Here is a 25,509-nt window from a genome sequence, read left to right on the forward strand (position 1 = left end):
GTGCAGAAAATAATCAATAAGGCTAATGGAATGCTGGCCTTTATATCTAGAGGCCTGGAGTACAAGGGGGCAGAAGTTATGCTGCAGCTATACAAAACCCTGGTTAGACCGCACCTGGAGTACTGTGAGCCGGTCTGGGCACCGCACCTTTGGAAGGACATATTGGCCTTGGAGGGAGTGCAGCATAGGTTTACTAGAATGATACCCGGACTTCAAGGATTAAGTTACGAGGAGAGATTACACAAATTGGGGGGTTGTATTCTCTAGAGTTTCGAAGTTTAAGGGGTGATCTGATCGAAGTTTAAGATATTAAGGGGAACAGATAGGGTGGATAGAGAGAAACTATTTCTGCTGGTTGGGGATTCTAGGAGTAGGGGGCACAGTCTAAAAAATTAGAGCCAGACCTTTCAGGAGCAAGATTAGAAAACATTTCTGCACACAATGGGTGGTAGAAGTTTGGAACTCTTCCGCAAACGGCAATTGACACTAGCTCAATTATAAATTTAAATGTGAGATGGATAGCTTTTTGGCAACCAAAGGTATTAAGGGATATGGGCCAAAGGCAGGTATTTGGAGCTAGATCACAATTCAGCCATGATCTTATCAAATGGCGGAGCAGGCACGAGGGGCTGAATGGCCTACTCCTGTTCCTATTTTCCTATACAGGTCTAACAAATACAAGTGTAAGCACTCAATAATACAACTAAGCTATTCGTGAAGGAGTGGTCAGAAGGTGGTTGACCAAGATCAGCAATTATGCTGCTGAGATACAGCCTAATTCCACTCAGTATTAAGACAGACAACCCCTGCAGTGGCTCTCAAAGGAACTCGGTTAGCAGTTAAAAATGCACTGACAGTCCACAAAACAACTGGTAAATTACAGACCCAAAGTAGAATTTGCAACCACGGAAGCAGTGAACAGATGGCAATAGACATTGATTGATGGCAGCAGTTAACAATCCAACTATAGCAACAGAATTTACCACAGGCAAATCTTATGACTACAAACTCAAAAGGCCTGATAAGTAAGTCTTGTTACTCAGGCAGATAGAAAATGCTACAATTTATGCTTGCATATAGTGCACACCATTGTGCACTTTCAGTAACACTTCAATAACAAATATATTAAAATTCCTGTGCCTGCGCATGCTTCCTGTTTGTCACACACATTTCCTGTGTTACAATTTGATCACCCTTGCTATGAAAATTTTCTCACATGCATTTGATAGATGTCAGGTTGATAATACAAGTGAGAACCAGGCTGAATATAGAAAATTCAGAGGGGAAGTGAAAAAGGAAATAAGAGGGACAAAGAGAGAGCATGAGAACAGACTGGCAGCCAACATAAAAGGGGATCCAAAAGTCTTCTTTTGGCATATAAATGGTAAACGGATGGTAAGAAGAGGGGTGGGCCGATTAGGGACCAAAAAGGAGACCTACTCATGTAGGCAGAGGGCATGGCTGAGGTACTAAATGAGTACTTTGCATCTGTCTTTACCAAGGAAGCAGATGCAGCCAAAGTCACAGTAAAAGAGGAGGCACTTGAGATACCAGATGGGCTAAAAATTGATGAAGAGGTGGTACTAGAAACACTGACTGTCCTTAAAGTAGATAAGTCACCAGGTCCAGATGGGATGTATCCTAGGTTGCTGAGGGAAGTACGGGTGGAAATTGCAGAGGTGCTGGCCATAATCTTTCAATCCTCCTTAGATATGGGGGCGGTGCCGAGGACTGGAGAATTGCAAATGTTACACCCTCGTTCAAAAAAGGGTTTAAGGATAAATCCAGCAACTACAGGCCAGTCAGTTTAACCTCGGTGGTGGTGAAGCTTTTAGAAACGATAATCCGGGACAAAATTAACAGTCACTTGGACAAGTGTGGATTAATTAAGGAAAGCCAGCACGGATCTGTTAAAGGCAAATCTTGATTTGAGTTTTCTGAAGTTGTAACAGAGAGGGTTGATGAGGTTGATAGGGCATACATGGACATCCAAAAGGCGTTTGATAAAGTGCTCCTTAATAGACTTGTCAGCAAAGTTGAAGCCCATGGAATAATAGTGGCAGTGGCAGCATGGATATGAAGTTGGCTGAGAGACAGGAAACAGAGAGTATTGAACGGTTGTTTTTTGGACTGAAGGAAGGTATACAGTGGTGTTCCCCAGAGGTCGGTTCTAGGACCACTGCTTTTCTTGATATATATTAATGACTTGGATTTGGGTGTACAGGGCACAATTTCAAAATTTGTAGATGACACAAAACTTGGAAGTGTAGTGAACAGTGAGGAGGATAGTGATAGATTTCAAGAGGACATACACAGGCTGGTGGACACGTGGCAGATGAAATTTAACGCAGAGAAGTGCGAAATGATACATTTTGGTAGGAAGAACGAGGAAAGGCAATATAAGCTAAAGGGTACAATTCTAAAGGGGGTGCAGGAACAGAGAGAAGAGGGCTATATGTGCACAGGTCGTTGAAGGTGGCAGGGCAGGTTGAGAAAGTGGTTAAAAAAGCATACAGGATCCTGGGCTTCATCAATAGAGGCATAGAGTACAAAAGCAGGGATGTTATGATGAGCACCAGTGCTACCTAGTGCTGGGAGGCCTGCAGTGCCACCAAGTAATGGGTAAGTATAAATATCTAGGCATTTTAAGTAAGCTTTACCCCTAGACTTGAATCATAGAATAGTTACAGCACAGAGGGAGGCCATTTGGCCTGTCGAGGCGAGCCGGCTCTCTGCAAGAGCAATCCAATTAGTCCTACTCCCCCGCCCTTTCCCCAAAGCCCTGTAAAACACTGGTTCAGCCACAACTGGAGTATCCAATGGTGGGCACCGCACTTTAGGAAGGATGCGAAGACCTTAAGAGAGGGTACAGAAAAGATTTACTCGAATGGTTCCAAGGATGAGGGACATCAGTTACGTGGATAAACTGGAGAAGCTGGGGTTGTTCTCCTTAGAGCAGAGAAGGTTGAGAGGAGATTTGATAGAGGTGTACAAAAGCATGAGGGGTCGAGACAGAGTAGTCGGAGAGAAACTCTTCACATTGGCGGAAGGGTTGAGAACCAGAGGACACAGATTTAAGGTGATTGGCAAAAGAACCAAAGGCGACATGAGGAAAAACTTTTTTACGCAGCGAGTGGTTATGATCTGGAATGTACTGCCTGAAAGGGTGGTGTAGGCAGATTCAATCGTGGCTTTCAGAAGGGAACTGGATAAGTACTTGAAGGGAAAAAATCTGCAGGGCTATGGGGAAAGGGCAGGAGAATGGGACTAACTGGATTGCCTTTGCAGAGAGCTGGCACAGGCTCGACGGGCCGAATAGCCTCCCTATGTGCTGTAACCATTCTATGATTCAAGTCTTCAGGAAAAGCTTACTTAAAATGCGTAGATATTTATACTTAACATTGCTTAGGGTGCAGTGCAGGCCTCCCAACACTAGGTAGCACTGGCACTCATTTTATCGCTGTCTCCCAGCCGACCCGCGCCCATCTCCCCCGATGCTGGCCCTGACCTATTCTGCGCCTTTCTTCATGGCCTCGCTGCTCTGCATCCACTCCCACTCTTCTTGCAGGCCCCATCCTAGACTTTGCTTTGCGGTCTTCCCACTCAGTCTGCAACACCCCTCACTCCATTTTGTGGCCATATCCACGTTTCTGTTGGCAGCCTTGTCACTCTTCCTTCCTGACCTACATCTCACTTCAGTCTTGCTGTTCAGCCTCCACACCTGCCCTATTCCTCGCCTTGGCTGTGGAACCCAACCTACACCTTTATTGATGGTCTTGCCACTCCCACCCTCTTCATAATTAGCTCCTCTTCATAACCCTGGACCTCACTCAACAAAACCTGCGCCTTTGCCTCTACCATCATTCCACTCTTCTGCGGCCTTGTAACTGAGCATCCACTCCTTTCACTGCCAGTATCTAGTACTAAGCTGGGAATAACCACCTGTGTTTTATTCATATTTAGAAATGTAAATATTCTAATTAATGACAGCTGTGAGACAAAAGAGAGGGACGAAGAAAAATAGAAAAACAAAGAGGCATGAAAGAGAGATAGGAGAGAAAACGAGTTACACTAGTGGTGTCTTTTCTCATCCTAATTTGAGTTTAACAAAAAAAGTTGAATTTTGAATGCGAAACAAAGCCTCTAATTATCAACTGGTTATCACCTCTTTGTTTAATAGTTAGAAAATGTAAACATTCTAAATTATTAATACCCATGGAGGGAAGCCAATGGAGGCTTGGGCTCATAAGTGGCAAGTAACTTTCGCGCCAGATAAGTGCCAGGCAATGACCATCTCCAACAAGAGAGAGTCTAAACACCACCCCTTGACATTCAACAGCATTACCATCGCCACCATTGACCAGAAACTTAACTGGACCAGCCATATAAATACTGTGGCTACAAGAGCAGGTCAGAGGCTGGGTATTCTGCGGCGAGTGACTCACCTCCTGACTCCCCAAAGCCTTTCCACCATCTACAAGGCACAAGTCAGGAGTGTGATGGAATACTCTCCACTTGCTTGGATGAGTGCAGCTCCAACAACACTCAAGAAGCTCGACACCATCCAAGATAAAGCAGCCTGCTTGATTGGCACCCCATCCACCACCATAAACATTCACTCCCTTCACCACCGGCGCAAAGTGGCTGCAGTGTGTACCATCCACAGGATGCACTGTAGCAACTCGCCAAGGCTTCTTCGACAGCACTTCCCAAACCCACGACCTCTACCACCTAGAAGGACAAGAGCAGCAGGTACATGGGAACAGCACCACCTGCACTTTCCCCTCCAAGTCACACACCATCCCGACTTGGAAATATATCGCCGTTCCTTCATCATCGCTGGGTCAAAATCCTGGAACTCCCTTCCTAACAGCACTGTGGGAGAACCGTCACCGCACGGACTGCAGCGGTTCAAGAAAGCGGCTCACCACCACCTTCTCAAGGGCAATAAATGCCGGCCTCGCCAGCAACGCCCACATCCCATGAACGAATAAAAAAAGTTAAAGAAAGAGGCCAACAGATACACTTCCAAGAACCAATCACAAACACCAAATTTAATATCTGCAAAGATTTCTAAACCAGGAAATATTCGGAGGGGTGACCAAAAGCTTGGTCGAAGAGGCGGATTTTAAGGATACTCTTAAAAGGAGAAGGAGTTTGAAAGGCGAATGGGTTTAAGGAGGGAAAACTGGAGCGTAGGGCCAAGGTAGCTGAAGGCATGGCCACCAACTAATGTGGTGAAGGGAGGCAGGAATGTACAGGAGGCCAGAGTCAGAGTAATAAAGAGTTACATAGAATCTACAGCACAGAAACAGGTCATTCAGTCCAACTGGTATATGCTAGTGATTATATTCCACATGAGCTTCCTCCCACTAATTACCTCTTCCCAACCTGCCCCCATATCCGTCTATTCCCTCCTCCCTCATGTAAGCTTCAAGCCTCCCCTTAAATGAATCAATGCTAACTCCACGTAGCACCGAGTTCCACATTCTCGCCACTCTGAAGAAATTCCTCCTAAATTCTTTATTTGATCTATTAAAGGCTATCTTATATTTATGCCCCCTTGTTCTGGACTCACCCACAAGTGAAAATAGTTTCTGCACATCCAACCTATCGAGCCTCTTCATAATTTTGAAGACCTCTATCAGGTCTCCTCTTAACCTCTTTTCTAGAGAAAAGAGCTCCAACCTGCTCAATCTTTCCTGATAGTGGCAGAGAAAAGAGCTCCAGCCTGCTCAATCTTTCCTGATAGTGGCAGAGAAAAGAGCTCCAGCCTGCTCAATCTTTCCTGATAGTGGCAGAGAAAAGAGCTCCAGCCTGCTCAATCTTTCCTGATAGTGGCAGAGAAAAGAGCTCCAGCCTGCTCAATCTTTCCTGATAGTGGCAGAGAAAAGAGCTCCAGCCTGCTCAATCTTTCCTGATAGTGGCAGAGAAAAGTGTCCCAGCCAGCTCAGTGTTTCCTGATAGCTGGAGCAAGGTACATCGAGTTACATCGAAACTACAGCACAGAAACAGGCCATTCAGCCAAATGGTCTATCCTGGCATTTATGATCCATACCAGCTTCCTTTATAGCAATAAGTTGGACGAGGCCTTGAAGGGATTTAAACATAAGGATTAGAATTTTAAATTTGAGGCAATGATCAAAGGGGACACAGGTTTGAGCTAGCAAAAGGCAAATTTAGACAGATATCAGGAAGTTTTTCTTCACACAAAGAATGATCAATACATGGAACGACCTTCCAGATAGATAGTAACATACAAAGACTGCAAATTCGGAAATCGTAAATAAAAACAAGTAACTGGGATAACAGAGGGTCTGTGATGATCTGAAAAGAGAATTTTTTTTTAATGCGTTCACGGGATGTGGGCGTCGCTGGCGAGGCCAGCATTTATTGCCCATCCCTAATAGATAGGTTAACATATAAAGGGTTTGCTTAATCCCCCAGTTTTGACAAAGGGTCTATATCGGAAACTTTTTTCTTTTCAAATGTTAAGACTTCCTGTGTATTTCCAGTATTTTCTATTTGTATTTTGGGTACATTGTAGCATTTTGTACAGGTACAGGTTCAGTTTTCTATTGTAGTACAGTGCCATCTACTGGATGGTAATGAACACATCAATTAACACCAAACCCCTAAGGTAGATGTATGGTATTGTATGATGACAGGTGAAAGCTACAGCCAGAACGTGAACATTTTCAAGCACAGTCTACTCCCCAACATAGTTAAGTACCACTGACATAACAGGGTTCTGAATCATTCATTCCCAAGCGTCTCATTACATCTTTATGACCAAATACCTTTTCTCTTATGCTGAATGACTCAACATTTTCTTTGTATAGACGAGTGAAGCTTCAATGCAGTCCCAATACTTTATTTTTTCTGCTTGTCTAACGCTAATAAGGTGACTACGTAAAGCTTTGATCTTGAGATGGAGTCTTGCAATCAGTGCCATTGGTACAGTGCCATTAAAGATTCTATCCCTTTCATTTACAGTTGCAATGCAATACTTTTTATATTTAATCATAAAGCATTTGAAAACAGTGCCCCAACTTGGAACAATGTGGCTTCTGCCAGCGGCATCTAATTCTAATCATGATCACATGGTTTACTTGACAGACCTACAAAGAAAAATAAAAACAATTCTGCACTTCCCATATCTCGGGAATTGAAAACTATTATTTTTCTGAAGTGTTTTAGAATTTTTTTCAAAAAAGTGTAGGGGATGGACAGCGCAAGAGAGTCCTAACCTACTGTAATGTGGAGTGATGGGGTACAGGTTTGGGATAGCATTCATCCACACATAAAATGGGATTTATGTCTGTGATACTATACTGTGCAATATGCCCAGAGTGACCAGCCACATGAACCTGCTTTGATCACAACAGCCCAGCAAAGCCAGTTTTTAACCAAAATACACATATTGCTGCCGCAGTGCTATAAGTTCCAGTTAGTTTTAAAACTGTCAGTACGTTAAGAGCAAAGTGAAGGAATAAACTTACTTTTGCTTTTGAGGATATGAAATCCCAATTTTATTCCAGTTCTACTTTGAAACAAAATATTACAATAAAGATGCAGAAGAAAAAGGGCATTCCACCCATTGAAACTAATCTCTCCAGAAGAATCCACAATAAAAACCTTGATTTAAACTTTTCACCCAAACAACAAAGCAGATATTGGTGCAAATCTCTTAACACCTGATCACACTAAACAAATTCAAATCGACATTTTCCCACTCTACGCACCATACTACAATAAAGTGAGCAAGGCCAGGGTCACTTTCTTTCTAATTTTTCCCTCTATGATGAGTTTAGTCTCAGTATCACCCCGATAGCCAGACCAACATCTGAAACTTGCCTTGTGGGGTATTGCAGACATGAACAATAAAACTATTCTTATCATTAACCAATGCAATCTTATCAGCACTTGCTATAGCTGATAAACAAGTCATTCAAGTTCTGTGTTTTATTCATTTTAATAAAGAAATGCAGAATGTTACAAATCAATGTATGCAGAAGTTTGCAAAAGCTCTGTAAACTACTGACTGAAAAGGAGATCTAATGGGAGAGTTTCACTATCAATACTCACTATAAAAACCATTGCAAACTACTCTGATCATTAACATGGTGAATAGTAAGGCCATTGGAAGTCACTGAGCTGAAGGGTGTTTCAGTGATCAGTCACTTCATTTGAACAGTGCACCAAAATGTTAATTCAGGTTCCTCATATATTCACGTACAGTAACTCACTTGATGCCATCATTGCTCAGTTTAAACAAAAATATTAAATATACTCCACTACCAAGGGATAAAAAACACAGCAAATACAATCTTTTCTAACGTGCGAAAAAAATTCAACTTTTCCACAGACAGTAACATATTTTGTCTACATTACAAACAAGAATGACTTCAGAATTATGCTAGTCAAGTTACTGAAGCTGATCATTTTGATTCCTGGCTTACTCACTTTTGTTTAGGATTCTTTCTTCAATACAGGCAGCGCCAACAACGTAGGAATTAAAGTGGAGCTGATCAATCGTAAAGTAGCAGAGACAAGCTAAGATCCTGTTTCTCCTGTACACTGCAGTACAATGAATAAAAGTACCAGTTGTGATCAGATGCTACATAATTGTCATGGTATAAAAATATCTATTATTTGCATGTCATGACATTAGGGATTTACCAAAATAACAGAAGAAAAATAATCACTAAGAGGACAATGAAACAGCACAAAATGAGGAAATGAAAAATGAGGAAGGACTTGATATAGTCTGAAATTTGCCTGAGAAGTGCAGCGAGGAAATAGGTTATCAGTAACTTATGTACAGTACTCAATTACTACTTTGCCTTTCCCTTTGTATTTGTCAAAGAACATCTAACAGCTTTATCAGCTTATATGGAAGTGGCTGAAACAGTTGGATGCTTTCAAAATTTTTCATACAGTGTCATATACACCCGTTATCAGTATACCTATCATACACATATTTTATGCCAGTGTCAAGAGAATATGGTTTTACAGCTCAGGAATGCTTTTAAAAAAAGATATTTTTCTCCCCGCTTTATCTTCAACCCTCTACACAGTCTAGTTGTCATGGACCATTTTCTAGTTGATAGAAAACTACTTACATCAGTGCTACTTCTGTCAATAATGCTCTGTGACTCACCATCTGAAGGTATGCCTCAGTCTGAATTATTGATTTCTCCCTCCTTATGTCTGCATTCACTCATCACTTCGACAGACTGGCTGAAATCAGTCACTCGCCATACAGGGAATCACTGGAAGAGGACTAGCATAACAATGCGGTTTGAACACTAAAATCTCCAACATTTTCTTCACATATCATGTGGCTTCTCTTAATGTACTGTTCTTAGTGGCATTTTGTTGATATAGCAAACAAAAATTAATGAATATAATTTATATTTGTCATGTGTGTGGAACAATGTATCGCACAAGAGTCTACAAATTCTCTTTTATAGAATGCACAAGATGAAAATATCAAGGGTACAAAGACCCTGTCTAAACATTCCTCCATAGGATAGGTCTCATATCAATTCTCCGATGCAACTTTTCCTCACAGTATGGCATTACATGAAGGCCATAAGCTCATTGTGTAGTGCTAGTTATGTACAATTATTGTAACAACTAAATGTTTCAACTATATCCCTGCAAGTACTAATATTTGCAGACTGGGGTAATCTATGTACCTGCTTCGAATGGGATTTTAATTTTCTTTAATTTATGGTCAAACTGAACAGGCATTGAAACAAATATTGAAAGGGAAAGAAACAAATAAAAACTAGGAGAGAGAAAAAATAGTCGGGGGGGGGCAGCTGGCGGTAAGAATTTAAATGGCCACAAGAATAAAATCACTTTTTCCCCCCTATTTTTATTGGCACTACACTTTGACTTTGAAATCCATGCATTGTGTCTGTGGACCAGCAATTCCGAAAAGATATCAAACCTGAAAAAACGAGAGTCGGCTCTTGCATTGAAGAATACACCAGAATAAAAGTGGTCATGAATAAAATCATTTTTTCCTTTGAACTTTCAAGAGGTTCAACATACTTAGTTGCAGTGCATACACTTGCGATGGTAAAGGCCAGCTATTCAGGCTTTACCCCTTTTAAATAGATTTGTAGCTAAAGTGTAAAAGGTTTCCTACCTCAAAAAACAGCGTCAATTTTTCTTATAAAAAAATACACTACAACCAAAATCATTACAACTATATTTTGATGTCCAGTGGCTTTATAAAATAATTTTTACTGGCCTAATCACTTCCTAATGTTGCCAGCACTGCTATTTAGAATGACAATTCCAAGTACCTATGCCAACCCAACATGCAATTAGTGCACAACCACCTTTATTTTTATTTAAATAATCAGGACTTAGAAGCCACTAAATAAAATGGATTCCACTGCTGAGAAATATGAAGGGTACATTCAATACAACACTGGCCAAAATTAAATGTTAGAAAGAATTACAGATACTCTTTCCTCAAAATATTCATTTGAGCACTATCCTAGGGAGGACTGGTATGAAAGAACTGCTGATCCCAGACAGTGGAGCAAATAAATTGACACTTCCCACTGGAGGCACAAGATTCTACTGTTGAAAACTCCATTTTTACATAGCTCTCTCACTGTGTCGGGCACAGGAACTCCTTCGAGTCAGTTACATCTAGCAATCTAAATTACCGTTTAGTGAAAAATATCATATAGCATTTGTAATGCTGAATTTCAGTGGTTGTGATCTGTAGAAGTCTATATTAAATAAGTCACAAATATTAAAATAGTGCAAAATTAATAAGTTTGTACGTTTGGCAACGTTATAAATATCGACTTTTATATAGCAAATTTAGAAAATGTTCTAAGCTACTTCACAGAGAAGAAATGGATGACGAACGTTTGGGGAAAGGTTGAGAGAGGACTGTAAGCACAGAGAAAGGTTTTGACGATGCTTTTCAAGGCAGGGAGAGAAGAAACAAGCGCTTAGGGAGGGATTCTACTGATGGGTGAAAACTGCCATTAAAATGGAGCAGAGGAGTTGTGCAGCACATGAGTCAAATGGGATATAGAGCAGAAAGAGGTTAAAGGAATGCGGGAACCAATGATGTTGATTCTGAATGCTGCATTAATGCAATTGTAAACAATTTTACAACACCAAGTTATAGTCCAACAATTTTATTTTAAAATCCACAAGCTTTCGGAGGCTTCCTCCTTCCTCAGGTGAATGTGGAAATGAAATCCTCGAACCTATCGCACTTATAAATCACAGAACAATGCCTGGTGATTACAGATAGTCTTTTCAACTGCCCCTTGCATTAATGCAAGGAAGCCAACAGAGGTTGGTGAGGAAAGTGATGGTGAGCTTGCAGCAGAAATTCAGACGAGTTAGTGCATGGCAAAGCAAACATTGGAGAAGTCAAGTTTAGTGGTAACCAAAGATAAGGGGGGTGATTTTAAATCCCAAGAATGGGTGGGATGGGGGCAGGTGGGAGTTGAAATCAGTTGTTTTTCGGGTCACAACCGCAAAATCTTTGGATTTGGCATTCCCAGTGGGAAGCCTGTACTTTTCCGTGGCGACGTTAAACCCGGAAATAAAGCCGGGTTGCGGTCCTGACCCAAAAAACAACTGTCTTCAACTCCCACCCGCCCCCAACCCACCTCTTCTTGGGGTTTAAAATCACCCCCAAGGATTTTGGCTGTGCTCGAGGTAAGGTAAGGGCAGGGGTGGGTGCTGCGGTGGAAGTAAGCCATCTTGGTGATAGATCGGATAGTGGATTTCAAACTTAATTCAGAGTTGAAAAGAGCAATGAGGATGCGGGGGAAACTGAGTGTGGAGCTGAGTAGACTTTAGACAGGAAAGGGAGGTTAAAAATAAGGAACTCAATATAGAAAATGGGAGCAATCAATTTACTTCACAGGCATTTGAAAACTTCAACTTGTGAATAAAGCCTACGATTATTAATTAATTCAGTACAACTAGGTTATTCACCATTTTGGAAATTCCAATTTTGTGTTTTCATCTAAACATTTATCTGTGAGCACTTTTCAGTTTATTTAGCATAAAGCTACATTCAGACACACTTCAAATACTAACTTGCAATTATAACAGACACTACTAATAAGGGTGGTGTGCACAGCTACAACTTGCTGGAGGGCAGTACTGATGGGTTGCTCAACCAACTGTGATCTCCAACCAAGTGCGCATGTACAACATTAACCTAGCTAGAAAGGCTTGTATCTACTCAGTCTTATCTTACAGAATCACTTCCTTTTTCATTCATGCAACAAACTCATTTTGTACTTTTTCTACAAAATTTCTCTTTTTAAACTTACTGAGAAACACCAGCTGGGAAAATACAGCTGTGGTTTATTTGGTCACCTATACTGAAAATATTTAGTCTGTCAGAGTAGCGGGAGCACCACTTTACTTGTAATTTCTCTCTTTTAAATTGATATTTTTAATTCAGCAAACCTGCTGTCATCCACACCAAATAAAGTAATGAAATTCCTTAACATAATGACCGCAGCATAAGCAAGTGTATTGTATACTATTTCAGCTGATGCAAAGGAAATCAGAGGTGTGGTTGTGTGTGGAATTTATTGGGTGGGGGGTTGGGGGGCTTAGCGGAAGAGAGGGGTTAATGCCTCAGAGTCAGGGGTCATAATTATTTCCTTAGAACCTCAATTTATCCCTTAGAAAAAAAAAGCGAAGTATATTTTGAAAAAAAAGACTTGTATTTTACATTGCGCCTTATTACTTCTCTCAGAAAGTCTCAAAGTGCTTCACATGCAATGAATCACGACAAAGTGCGGTCACCAGTATTACATGGGTATTTCAGGTGCTTATGTGCACCCAAATGCAGTCATTTGAAACCAAGATCATGTCAACTGTTTGCCTAGCTGAAGTATTATAATCAGGATACTTTTTTTCTGGGTTTAAAGAGAGAACATTGTTAATGAAATGTACCTTACTGAATGTAATCTGGGAGTTTGTATTCTGTACAGTCTTGCATTGAAAATAGGGACAAAATATTTTTCAATTATCAATGCATTTCCCACTTTACCTTTAACGTCCTAGCACCTCTTGGAAGGTCATAGGCAGGGCTGGTGAACCATCGGTATTTCTGCTTTTAATGATAGTCAAATATTTTTCAGTACTTCTGCTCTTAATCTTTTATACTCAAAAACAATGACTCCAATTAGGGATGATGTGGAGATGCCAGTGATGGACTGGGGTTGACAATTGTAAACAATTTTACAACACCAAGTTATAGTCCAGCAATTTTATTTTAAATTTACAAGCTTTCGGAGGCTACCTCCTTCCTCAGGTGAACGATGTGCACATCGTTCACCTGAGGAAGGAGGTAGCCTCCGAAAGCTTGTGAATTTAAAATAAAATTGCTGGACTATAACTTGGTGTTGTAAAATTGTTTACAATTGTCAACCCCAGTCCATCACCAACTAAAATTCTGAATAGATTTTTCATTTAAAAATAATTAAGTTGTAAAAAGTGTAGTTTCATAAGGAGTAATTAAGGATAAGAAGCACTGCGAGCCTTTGTCCTTAAGTATTTAAAGCTCCTCCTAGTCACTCTATGTGCTAGTCAAATTGGGATCATTATGTAATAACAGCCACATAATTGCCCAGTTCAACAGCACTTATCCCACTTTTAGACACTTCATTATCTAACAACCTTCCCAACTCTTCAAAATCCTCACTGTTTTCCTACTATCGCCCACCCATTTTTGCGTCCCCTACGGAAATATCCTCCCTCTCTCCCCACTTGTCTTTGCACTGAGCGACTCCTCATCCGTGGCAATTTAATCTCCACCTGATTCATCCCACTCCATTTCTTCAGATTTCAGTCCCCCCTCCTCAGTCAACCTCTCTCATCACAATAGTTCTGTAACCTATATGCACTGCCACCTTCTTCACCTATGACAACTCAAAGATTTCAATTACCAAGTCATTTCTGATCATTTTCCCCAAACAATTCCCCTCTGCCCCTAGCCCCTCCACTCTCTCTACACTTCGGAAAAAAAACCTCAGTATTCTTACTAGTGCCCTCTCTATCTCCTGACTCCTCCTCTTACGGTATGCCATCCGTGCTAACATTGACAGTTCCTTTGATTTGTTCCACAACTGCCTTGCCTCCACTTTCAATGCCGTCATCCTGACAGATCCTAGTCATTCTCCCATCCCCAACACTCCCTTCATGGACTCAAATCTGTGATCCGCTGACTGGAACATACGTGGCATAGGATCAGTCTGGCTATTCACTGCCAAATCTGGTTAAACCACCAAGCAATACTGCCACTCCATCTCTGTAGTCAAATCCACCAATTACTCCAGATCATCATGGAGATCAGGAACAACCACAGAATCCTTTTCTCTACCATGAACCACCTCTTCCAATCTTCCTCCATCCATCCTCACCCCCTATCCTAAATGGACTTATTTGCTTTGCAGTATCAAGGATCATTACTCATCCACCTTTGCTTCCTGTTACAATTCTGGATTTTTCCCTACAAAGCTTTTATCTTAGGCCCAAGCTAAAGAGGTAAATTCTGTAAGCAAACCAAATCTTGTGAACTGAAATCTGTGCCTTTATACATACAGCTAGTGGAATAACGTGGTATGGGACTCACAATTACCCCTAATTACGATACAATGCACAGGAGGACCCCACTTTCTCTATCTTCTTCAAAAGGTAGTAAATACCACATTGTCATACAATTATGTTGGGGCAAACACTAACTGTACAAATTATTTACAAGTAAAATACTTAGAAAGAAACATAAGAAACTTGAAATACAATTTTTAAAACAATAAAGGCAGAATCAGTCCACGAAGGGTTAACATATCCTCTTTAGCATGGACTTCTCACAAAGTCTGCTAATCTGAGACACTTTTGGGCAAAACAATCTTTCAAAAACTTCCTAACACAACTTTATGAGTGAATGACATTAGGTCAACTTCATAAGTGAAATGAAATGAAAAGAAAAGCTGAGTAACTGGGGCAGTGATTTTTTTTTAATGCCAAAAAGAAGTCTTTCACAGGTGTGAATGTTGATCTTTCTCCCAAGCTTAATTGCTTGATAGGTCTTGTCAGAGATAATTAATTCATCTCTTCTCTCAGCCTTCAGGCTTGCATACATCCCATTTCAAAAAGACTTCAGCCACAAACAATCTTTGACTTAATTCATTTCTAAATACAGGCAGTGGCACCTAGCAAGGAAGCTAACCAACTCTCAATGAATACGTGAATGATTTCTGGTCAGTTACATATAGTGGCTACCCCCAACAAGAGCCAAAGGGAAACCTTTAACAATACATTTGGCTGAAACTAATGTTATATTTGTATATAACCAAAATAATTTAATATCAAAAACCACCAACCTGTTATAACCCCTTCCCAAAAAGTGGAGCCACCAAAGAAATTCAGTCACATAGTTTATGAAGTTATAAACACTTCAGATGTTTCAATATGAATTAGGAGGCATTAATCCAGTCTCAAAGTACATGCGATATTCTTAAATTACTCAGCCTTTACTTTGGCAACTTATGACTTCATCTGGCCCCCTTGACTATTGCAACTTATGGGTGCATATTTTCTCTACTATATATGGTATAATTTCTTCATTCGGGAAAGCATAAGCAACATATAGTACAACCAAGATCATGGCACATCAGAGCATGTAACAATGAGAGGGTTTGATAGGGTTCCTCTATTAATGTAAATATTGTGAATGTACAATGATGTACTAGAGGCCATGGCATTGTATCAGATATTATAATTCAGTTTGTCCCAACATTCTTTACTCATGTAAAAAGACGGCTTTCATAAACAGATCCACACCTCTGGTGAACTGCAAATCAGCCTTATGCGTGCATAGAATGGGATATTTGTTATGCCTCAGGGCTAACAATCTACCCTTTTACCACCAAAGTGTACTAAAATGGATGTAGTGTGGACCACCCACCATTTACCTCTGATCTCTCCAATAACTTGAAAAGCACCACACTGAGAGTGCACAGCTCAACTGTAAAACTACAAATTCAAGTTTATTCCAAGAAATATGCACAGAAGTTAAATAAGAAAATAATTTTCCCTGGTATATTAAACTGGTTTGAGTTTAACAAATATTTCAGAATACTTAAAAGAGACCTTTAACAGAGTTGTAGATGATGCAAAAATAGGCTCTGGACATGATGCAGTCCCTTTCTTGTCGCAGTGACTTAAGACTTGCAGTTTCCAGCTGAAATCAAGGCACTAAAACTGCCACAGTCACGCCTGGTTCTGGCAGCTTACACATATCTCAGAAAAAGAGTCCTTCCTTATTAAGCAACTTTCTTTGTAAAAAGTCCCAGATCCCATCTCAAAAGCAGGGAAACATGTTTTGAATTAATCATATCTTCCAGCAGTCAGAACGTGAAACACCAGCTTTTGACAACCTGGACGGATGCTAAATCATCTAATTCTTGATAGGCATTAAAATAACTTGGTCCTGTCTATTGTCGAAGTGGTAATCTAACACATTAACATTTCACAAACTGAAGGTATGCGTCTGAAATCTATAAAATGACCAACCCATTTCCTTCAAAGGATCCATAATTTGATTAACTATTGTGCAAAATTACTGGCCCTTCAAAGTTTTCACAGCCAGGTCAGAATTTGTGTTATGTGATGTTCCCAGAATCATGTATTCACTTGACCTGCAAGCTTACAAAGGAATCCCTAACAAGAACAGCAGTTGTCCGTGTAAATTTAACAACATGACCCAGTTAAAACTTCTTATAAAAATACAATGTTCAAATTTTACCACTTAAAGCAGGTCAGGTCTCAGTTCTGTCATAGAGCTTTCTACACGAAGAGATTAACATTCTAGACAAATCATTTTCTTTTTGATGAATTTTAAAATACAAAGAGAAAATGTGAGTACAAATGTAGTCTCTTTCCTCCTACTGGTACATATGCAATATTAAAATAGCATTACTTTCAGGATTAAGAAGCAACATTTTTAAAAAATCTGTGTGGAAACAAAACTAGAAATAGGGTAGCTCTTTAAATGCAACCAATTAAAAACAAAATTATCGGTATTTAATGTATCAAAACGAGGAAAGGGGATAAATCTGGCTTTAGAAAGCAATTTAAAGCTAAAACAACAGAGATGCACAATTTCTACGCTCAAAATCCTCCTTCCTAATCCAGTAATGCAGGACATTTACAGAACTGAAGATATTTTAACTTTTTTTTAAATCAAGACATTTAACAGAGAAAAGCTAACCCGTCTTCCTCGCTCAGTCTTCTGTGTGCCTGACCCTGTGATTTTATTACTTTTATTAGACAGCTCTGCCCCCCGTCCCTCCTCTCCATGCCCTGGCGGTGGCTCCTGCCATCAGGCGCCTCACCTTCTTTGGCCTTTTTCTTTCTCACCAATGTTCCTCCCAGCTTTCCCAGAAACGATTCGTCCTTCTTCATCCTGCTGGTTTGCTGGATGGTCTGGGACCTGACCGGTGTTGTAGCCATGGTGCTGCTTCTGACTTACTACCGCAGGTCACAACTCCTCCCTCGCTCCCTCGATACGGTCTCCAGGAGCCGCAGGAACAGGATGTGGGTAACCGCCGCCAGCCCTCAAGACCCAGCTTGGCGACATTCCCACTGCAGCGCCCCCCGCGGCGGCGGCGGCAGGCGCCTGGGAATCAACGCCGCTGATCCTAGATTTTAATTCCACCGTTGTCCTCTCAACCCCTTATCCTTCCCTTCCCAATACCAAAAAGAGTTTCTCTTTACTGGTAGTTTATAGTCGTTCACCAGATCGCACAAGATACTTACGCATGAGGAAGGCCATTCGTCCCATCTTAATTCATCTACCCAGAACCAGCCTAGGCTCCCCCATTGCTGCTTCTAATTGCTTCTCGAATGGTTTTTGCCTCTATTACTGAGTGGAACTCCATTCAGAGCTGGGTTGCCAACCCTCTAGGATTGTCCTGAAGTCTCCAGGAATTAAAGATTAATCTCCTTGACATTGCTGCAAGCAACCCAAGAGAAAAATCATCATAGGGGCATTAAAACAGTGTATTCCCCCCCCCCCCCCCCCACATTTTCTTTCAACACTTTTGTTTGAGTAATAAAAATATTGGATGTGGGGAAAAAAGACTATTTAACTTGAGAAGGTAGGAGGCAGCAAGTCATGTGAAGAAACCTCCACAAATATGTCCAACCAGAGTTCACGTGTAATGGAGGAACATGCATCTGACAGGTGCGGGTGCCCCCCCCCCCCCACACCATAAAATTAGGTGGGTCTCTTAGTTGCAACCCTCCTAAAAAAGGTACTCTGAAGATAAAAATCACAAGCTACTCTTCTCTAGTAAGTGGCTCAAAAATCTCATGTTAAACTTGAGATAGGACCTGACAATGGACAGATGGACAAATACCACTAACATAAATTTCACTATTTTCTTTTCTTCTACATATTGTTTGTAATCATTCGTCTCCAACAGAAAATTAAATAAGGGACATTCTTCCACCTAAAAGATGGATTCATGGATACAACTTATAGCTCCAAGTGCTTGTCATGTGTCATAGTCTGCACCTAAATCTGGATGCCATGACATATTTCCTATTTCTACCAAACACTAATTAAAATATATATTTAATCAAAGTATGCAGTTATTGCAATTTTAAAGCAGCCACACACATTTTGGTAGAAGACAATCGCATAAATGCAAATCTTTCAATTTATCAGTGGATTATTGATATATTTAATGTTTTTAGGTGCTAAGGCAAGTGATCTGTATTCTAGAATAGAAGTTTTCTCACCTTTAACACTCATGTCATGTTAAGCTTCCATTTGAGTACCCCCTCAAAATACCTTAACCATTAACATTAGAAGAGCTTGCAACTATGTGGAATTTCCATTTCCCCACACCAGCCACCTACAAAGCTTCTCAGTGAAATTGCCTATTTAGTTCCAAAATAGACAGATATGCTCTGTGTACTAATGTGAAACTCAACCAGCAGAAAGAACCTATCATCACGACAATCTGGGCTGAATTTAAGACCAGGCTCCCGCAGTGAAAGCAGTGTTCTGACACACTGGCATGTATATTTATTACTATGTATTTACTTGCATAGGCAATCTGATGTTACATTAGGAAGGTAATCAGAACCATAATTTTGTTAAATAACAGTGCTCAGGAGCTGCATGCAATATTTCACCTGATTTAATTGTACATTTACTCAAAAATGCTTGTTCAAGGATCACATCTCACTTGTAAAAAAAAAGCTGCTGTTGGTTCTTCACCTCTCCACCACAAAACACATTTTTCTTTTCCATATCAGTAACGCAGATCTTATGCTCGTCCAAGACTAAGTCACATTAACATATCCTCCATTTTATGCATTTGAGAACAACTGCCTGCGATTCTTTGAATTCTCAGAGAACCTTGAATATTTGAGGCAAAAATATCCAATTCTGGGCCACACAAAAACATTCTTAATTCAAACAGACCCTTCTTTATGCTTACCAGAATCCAAATTTTGAAATAAGTTCAAGGCACTCGTAACTATAGGTGTAGAAATTCTCATTGACTGCTCACTTAGATGCTGCAAACTGATCATTTAACTCTGCAACTTTACCCTAACCTGCAAATTAGATACTGGCCTTCAGTGAGACCCCAAACCAACATTTAAGAAAAAAACCAAAGCATCCATTATCTGAATCCTCAGTATGTGATATTCAATTAAATACTGTTCAATCACACCTAACATTTCTGTTTTTTTGGTGCCACAATCAAATAAAATGTCCTTTTATTGAAAGTGCAATATAACTCAATCTTGGTCACAAATGGTAAGATTTAAAGAACCATGACTTTGAAAGGAGTATCAGATCAGTGTTTCGGAAACCATTTTATAGACATGTTTCTACTTCTCATATCATGGCTTTAATTTTTTTTTAAAAAAAACATGACTTGAGAACTAAAATGAGCACAATGTTCATTAATAAAATGTGAATTGCCATCAAACAAAAGTGCATAAGGCAGAAATTATATTTATTTCAAGTTCTTATTGTTCTTGCCTGTGAAGTTTTTTTGTAAAAAAAAAACAGATCCAGTGTCAAATTACAAACAACTTTATTATAATTTTGATAAAGTACTGGTTTGGTTTCCAATAGTGAAACACGTGTATGCTGCACCTCCTCAAAATGACACTACAGGAACCTTATTCCCGCTCCAAACTGGACACCATCACATATCCTGCACAGGGTAAAAAAAAATGGATTGTTACAACTGAAATTTTGGCCCAGTTATATTCAACATTAAATAGAAAATGAAAGGTCATACTCGACATTAATTTTCTTTCTCTTTCAGATATCGATAAATCCTGTTGTGTATTTCTCGTATTTTCTATTTTTAATTTCAGATATCCACTCATGTTTTATCATTTTGTTTTTATATCTAGCACTATATTACTACAGAACAGGTAGGAATCAATACAGCAGCTTGTCCAAGATATGAGCTCCCTTTCCAACAACAATGACATTACTGCGAGTTCAGTGAAATTCCTTCTGAGAAGAAATTAGTAACACCAACTTTACTATTTTATATCATGAGGTTGGGCTGCAAAGTAATGTAACAATGCCATCCAAGAAGGTGCTTAAGGATGTTTCTCATCAAGTTTTATGGTGTAAATGCACCAGAACATAAATAAAAATTAAAAGCAATTTTCAAAATACTTGGGAAACTTTTTTTTAGTCCCCATTGATTTACTGTACAGTAGTAAAACAAATTCAGACATCATGCTGGAGATAAGTCAGAACCCTGCCCATTCCTCTTCCCCCACCCCCACTTCCCCCTTCAACCTCCTCCTCACCCCCCCCCCCCATAAAAAAAGCTGTGAAGTCATAGTCTATTTATGTATTAGCAGCAAACTAGGGGCAGAAGGCAATGCAAGAGTTCCTCTTTAATGTTGTAGCAAAATCATTCACCCATTCCCATTCTTTATAATGGAGTTTTTTAATTTTGTTACATTTAGCCACAGAGAAAATCTTTTCCACTATTTTTGTTTCTCAACAGAGAACTGAAGGTACCAAAATGTTTAACACCAATACATTGACATTTGGACAGGTACGGTTACTTTTATATATTGAATCCTATACAGACAACACCTAAAAGGGAGGTAAGAGGAGAGTTACGATTATCCTGGAGACTTTCTTAGCCATATACCTAGTAAGTACATTTATACCAAAGGATTTAGTTCAATGTACACATATCTTAAATGTGCAGATATCAATAAATTTAAATGGTAATAAATGTTGTCTATTTTTCTTTCAAGTATAGAAATCAGCTAATAAACTTTGCTTACAGCTTAATCCAAGTACACACAGTACATTTAAATAATCCATTATTAATTCCAAGCTAGATTTTAAAAAGTTTTAATCAACAAGACCAAAAATGTGAGGAACTGTACTTACCTATCACCACTTTGCACACCCATGGGAATACAATAGTTGAGTTCCAGCCTAGCGATGTTTCCCAGTCTCAGTACAATCCCGGCCCCATAGGACCATCGAATACATTCTGCCAGCTTCTGCAGGTGTGCATTGGGACCATCGCCTGCAAAATTGATCAAAAATGTTTGTGTAGACATGAAACAAACAGCATTTTCAGTTAAATTTTTTCAAAACATTGCTATCACTTTACAACATAAAAATGTGATTTTTCAATAACTTGGTACTGTTAAATGTAATTCATACATAGCTTCATCCTAGAGGAAATATCATGCCCTTGGAAGCCACTGCCATAAGTTAAAATGTTTATTTTGGGGGGGGGGGGGGGGGGGGGCGGAGGGGAGGAAAGCGAGAAATCTAAATGATGAGCAATGTGCCTCAAAGCAAACTACTGTATTCAAACCTAATTCCTGCTCGTCGATGTTTTAAATACAAATCAGAATATGACTGATGTGTAATCTTTACCCGGAAGGACAGGGGACTACATTCCAGTATAATGAATTTTGTAAGTATTACTTATTTTTGCGATGCCAGGGAGCTTTCTTCTGCCAGCAAACAGAAACGACTAAACATTTATAAGAATAAAGTCTATTGCTTTATGTCACGTATATATAAGCCATGATGTGGAGATGCCGGTGATGGACTGGGGTTGACAAATGTAAAGAATCTTACAACACCAGGTTATAGTCCAAGTATATATAAGGAACAGGGTGAATCAGTTGCTTGGCATTTCAGCTAATCCATGTTGTATGAATCCCTACTAAAAAAAAACTTAAAAAGGAGCAGTCACCCATAGGACAAGTGTATCGGCCATACCATAGTTGAGGTTACAAAGGTTGCCAGCATTCAAAAAGAAGTGTGTTCTGAAAAGGTCTCCAAATCCTCCTTGGCCTGGACGGAAAGGCAGAGGTGTGTACAAGTGCAAACCTCCAGCCCAGTATGCTTCACCACCAAGGTAGTCCCCTTGCACATTGGAGAAAGAGAAAGAACCAAGCCTCATTATATGATATACATTCTACACAATTAAACTCAAAACTTATTCAGCTTCTGAATTTTTACAATTGTCACGGATATTCATATAAACCTGGATTTTTTTTCTAAATATAAAAAGTACAAACACAAATCTAGAAGTATCACTTGTGATCGAGAAGATCCGCGGGTAATACCAGCCTTGAGACTATTTACATCGAGTCTACAGCACAGACATAGGCCATTTGGCCTAACTAGTCTATGTCAGTGTTTACGCTCCTCACAAGCCTCCTCCCACACTACTTCATCAAACCTGATCAGCATACCCTTCTATTCCTTTCTCCCTCATGTCCTTATCTATCTTCCCCCTAAATGCATCTATGCTAGTCGCCTCAACTACTCCTTGTGGTAGCGAGTTCCACATTCTAACAGCTCTCTGGGTACTGAAGTTTCTCCTGACTTCCCTATTGGATCTATTATTGACTATCTTATATTTATGACTTCTAGTTTTGAACTCCCCCACAAGTGGAAACATTTTCTCTATGTCTACCCTTTCATTATCTTAAAAGACTCTATCTGGTCAAAGCGGATGACTTCACATTTTCCCACATTATATTCCATCTGCCAAATGTTTGCCCATTCGCTTAACCTGTCAATATCCCTTTGCAGGCACTTTGTGTCCTCCTCGCAACTTGCTTTTCCACCTATCTTTGTATCATCAGCAAATTTGGCCACAAGACACTGTTCCTTCATCCAAGTCATTGATATATATTGTAAATAGTTGAGGCCCCAGCACCGATTCCTGAGGCACCCCACTAGTTACAGATTGTCATTTTCAAAATGCCCCTTTTATCCTGACTCTGTTTTCTATTCGTTAACCAATGCTCTATCCATGCCAGTATAATACCCCCAACACCTCAGAATAAGGGGTCGCCCGTTTAAGATGGAAATGAGGAGGAATTTCTTCTCCCAGAGGGTCGTGAATCTTTGGAATTCTTTACCCCAAAAAGCTGTGGAGGCTGAGTCATTGAATACATTCAAGGCTGAGTTAGACAAATTTTTGATCAGCAAGGGAGTCAAAGAATATGGGGAAAGGGCAGGAAAGTGGAGTTGAGGTAAAAATCAGATCAGCCATGATCTCATTAAATAACGGAGCAGGCTCGAGGGGCCGAATGGCCTACTCTTGCTCCTATTTCTTATGCTCTCATGGTCATCCCTCAGTCTTCTCTTTTCCAGAGAAAAGAGCCCCAGCCTGTTCAGCCTTTCTTGATAAGTATATCCTCTCAGTTCTGGTATCATCCCTGTGAATCTCTTTTGCACCCTCTCCAATGCCTCTATATCCTTTTTATAATATGGAGACTAGAACTGTGCACAGTACTCCAAGTGTGGTCTAACCAAGGAAAACATGTTGAATATAACCTCTCTGCTCATCAATTCTATGCCTCTGGAAATGAACCCCAGTGCTTGGTTTGCCTTTTTAATGGCCTTTAACTTGCATTGCTACATTTGGTGATGTGTATCAATACCCCAAGATCCCTTTGCTCCTCTACCCCATTTAGATTATTTCAATTTTACCCGTAGCTCTTTATTCATCTATGCTGTTTCATTATTGGCTAGTTTGTTCTTGCTTTTTAGGAGGAATATATTTCCCTAGTTCCATTGTCATCCTCTCAATTAGCTTTGTTTCCAATCCATTACTTTGGCCTTTGTCTTACTTATGTCTTTATCAATCATTTTTTTAAAACCTTATTATGTTATGATCACTATTGCCTAGATGTTCCCTTACACTTATCTGCTCTGGTTCATTTCCCATTACTAGATCCAGCAGTGATTCTTCTCTTGTTGGGCTTCTCACATACTGGGTAAGAGTCCTATACAAACTGTAAAAACTCCATTTCCCTCTCCCTAACTCTTGCCAGTTTATTTGAGGGTAGTTGAAATCTCCCATGATTATTATTCAATGTTTTTTTTTAAACTCAGTTCATAATTTGTCTATATATTTCTTCCTCCACTTCCCTTCCACTATTAGGTGGTCTGTAGAATATGCCTATTAACATGATCAATCCCTTCTTATCCATTGTCTCAATCCATACTAATTCTGTTTCTATCCTTCTGTTAGTTATGTCCCTTTCTTTTACTAGTGTTGTCTATAATTAGTACAGCTACCCACCCCCCCACCTTCCCTATCCTTTCTAAATACATTATATCCTGCAAGATTTAACTGCCAATCCTGTTCTTTGTCACCATGTTTCAGTTATTCCTACTACATCTGGCTCCTCTCTACGAATTATTGGCTCCAGTTACCCCATTTTGTTTCAGATGCTGTACAGGCAATTTAATGTTTTTAATAATTGTTCCCCTCACTTTATTTTTAACTGTCATTTTGTACTTATCTTCTATAACTGTATTTGTTACCCTTATTCCTTACCTTGGTCTGACCTTTACTCTCATCTCCTATTTCTTTTATCTTCAGACTTGTTATTTTTAAACCAGATCTGTCCAACCGTTTTACTACTTTAAAGTCCTATCCACAGCCCTATTTATCCTTTCCGCTTGGACACTGGTCCCATTCCAGTTCAAGTGGAGCCTGTCCCAGTGGTACAGCTCCTTCCTGTCCCAGTGTCCCATGAAATGGAATCTCTCCTTCCCAAACCACGCTTTCACCTTCTAGATCTGTCTATCCCTATGCCAATTAGCACATAGCTTGGGTAGTAATCCCAAGATTACCACCCGTTAGGAACTAAACAAACAGGACGGAACTTCTGATATTCTTTTAGCAGGACCTCCTCCCTTTTCTTCCGTGTCACTGTTCCCAACATGGACCATGATAACTGGATCTTTCCCCTCCCTCTCCAGATGCTCGGAGATACCCTTAACCCTTGCTTCAGGTAGGCGACACACCCTCCTGGACTCAATAGCAGTAGACACTATCTATCTCCCTAATTATCGAATCCCCTATGACTACAACCTTTCTATTCTGTTCCTCCCACCCACTTGGACTGCGTCCTGCTCCACGGTGCCAT

The 25,509-nt window shown here is 40.0% G+C and overlaps 2 protein-coding genes and 1 long non-coding RNA gene across 5 annotated transcripts in view; 1 reads left to right on the plus strand and 2 right to left on the minus strand.

Moving 5' to 3' along the window:
- Nucleotides 1-17,603, minus strand: part of parvb (parvin, beta) — a 63,922-nt gene extending 46,319 nt beyond the window's left edge. Inside the window, exon 1 of one of the 2 annotated variants that reach the window (XM_067999784.1) lies at nucleotides 17,418-17,603. In XM_067999784.1, coding sequence (XP_067855885.1) covers nucleotides 17,418-17,535 — 118 coding nt within the window. In that variant the 5' untranslated portion in view covers nucleotides 17,536-17,603. Of the gene's footprint in view, nucleotides 1-8,466; nucleotides 8,574-17,417 lie in introns of those variants that run through there. The other variant, XM_067999786.1, reaches the window with a different exon arrangement.
- Nucleotides 1-25,509, plus strand: part of LOC137334802 (uncharacterized) — a 54,154-nt gene that overhangs the window by 22,823 nt on the left and 5,822 nt on the right. The window lies entirely within an intron of this gene.
- samm50 (SAMM50 sorting and assembly machinery component) overlaps nucleotides 20,125-25,509 on the minus strand; it is a 31,980-nt gene continuing 26,595 nt past the window's right edge. Inside the window, exons 13-15 of the mRNA XM_067999783.1 lie at nucleotides 22,334-22,480; nucleotides 21,482-21,623; nucleotides 20,125-20,264 (exon numbers count right to left, since the gene is read on the minus strand). Of these exons, the coding sequence (XP_067855884.1) occupies nucleotides 20,219-20,264; nucleotides 21,482-21,623; nucleotides 22,334-22,480 (335 nt within the window). The 3' untranslated portion in view covers nucleotides 20,125-20,218. The remainder of the gene's footprint in view (nucleotides 20,265-21,481; nucleotides 21,624-22,333; nucleotides 22,481-25,509) is intronic.

Source organism: Heptranchias perlo, chromosome 18 (genome assembly GCF_035084215.1).
Source record: "Heptranchias perlo isolate sHepPer1 chromosome 18, sHepPer1.hap1, whole genome shotgun sequence".
NCBI lineage: Eukaryota > Metazoa > Chordata > Chondrichthyes > Hexanchiformes > Hexanchidae > Heptranchias > Heptranchias perlo.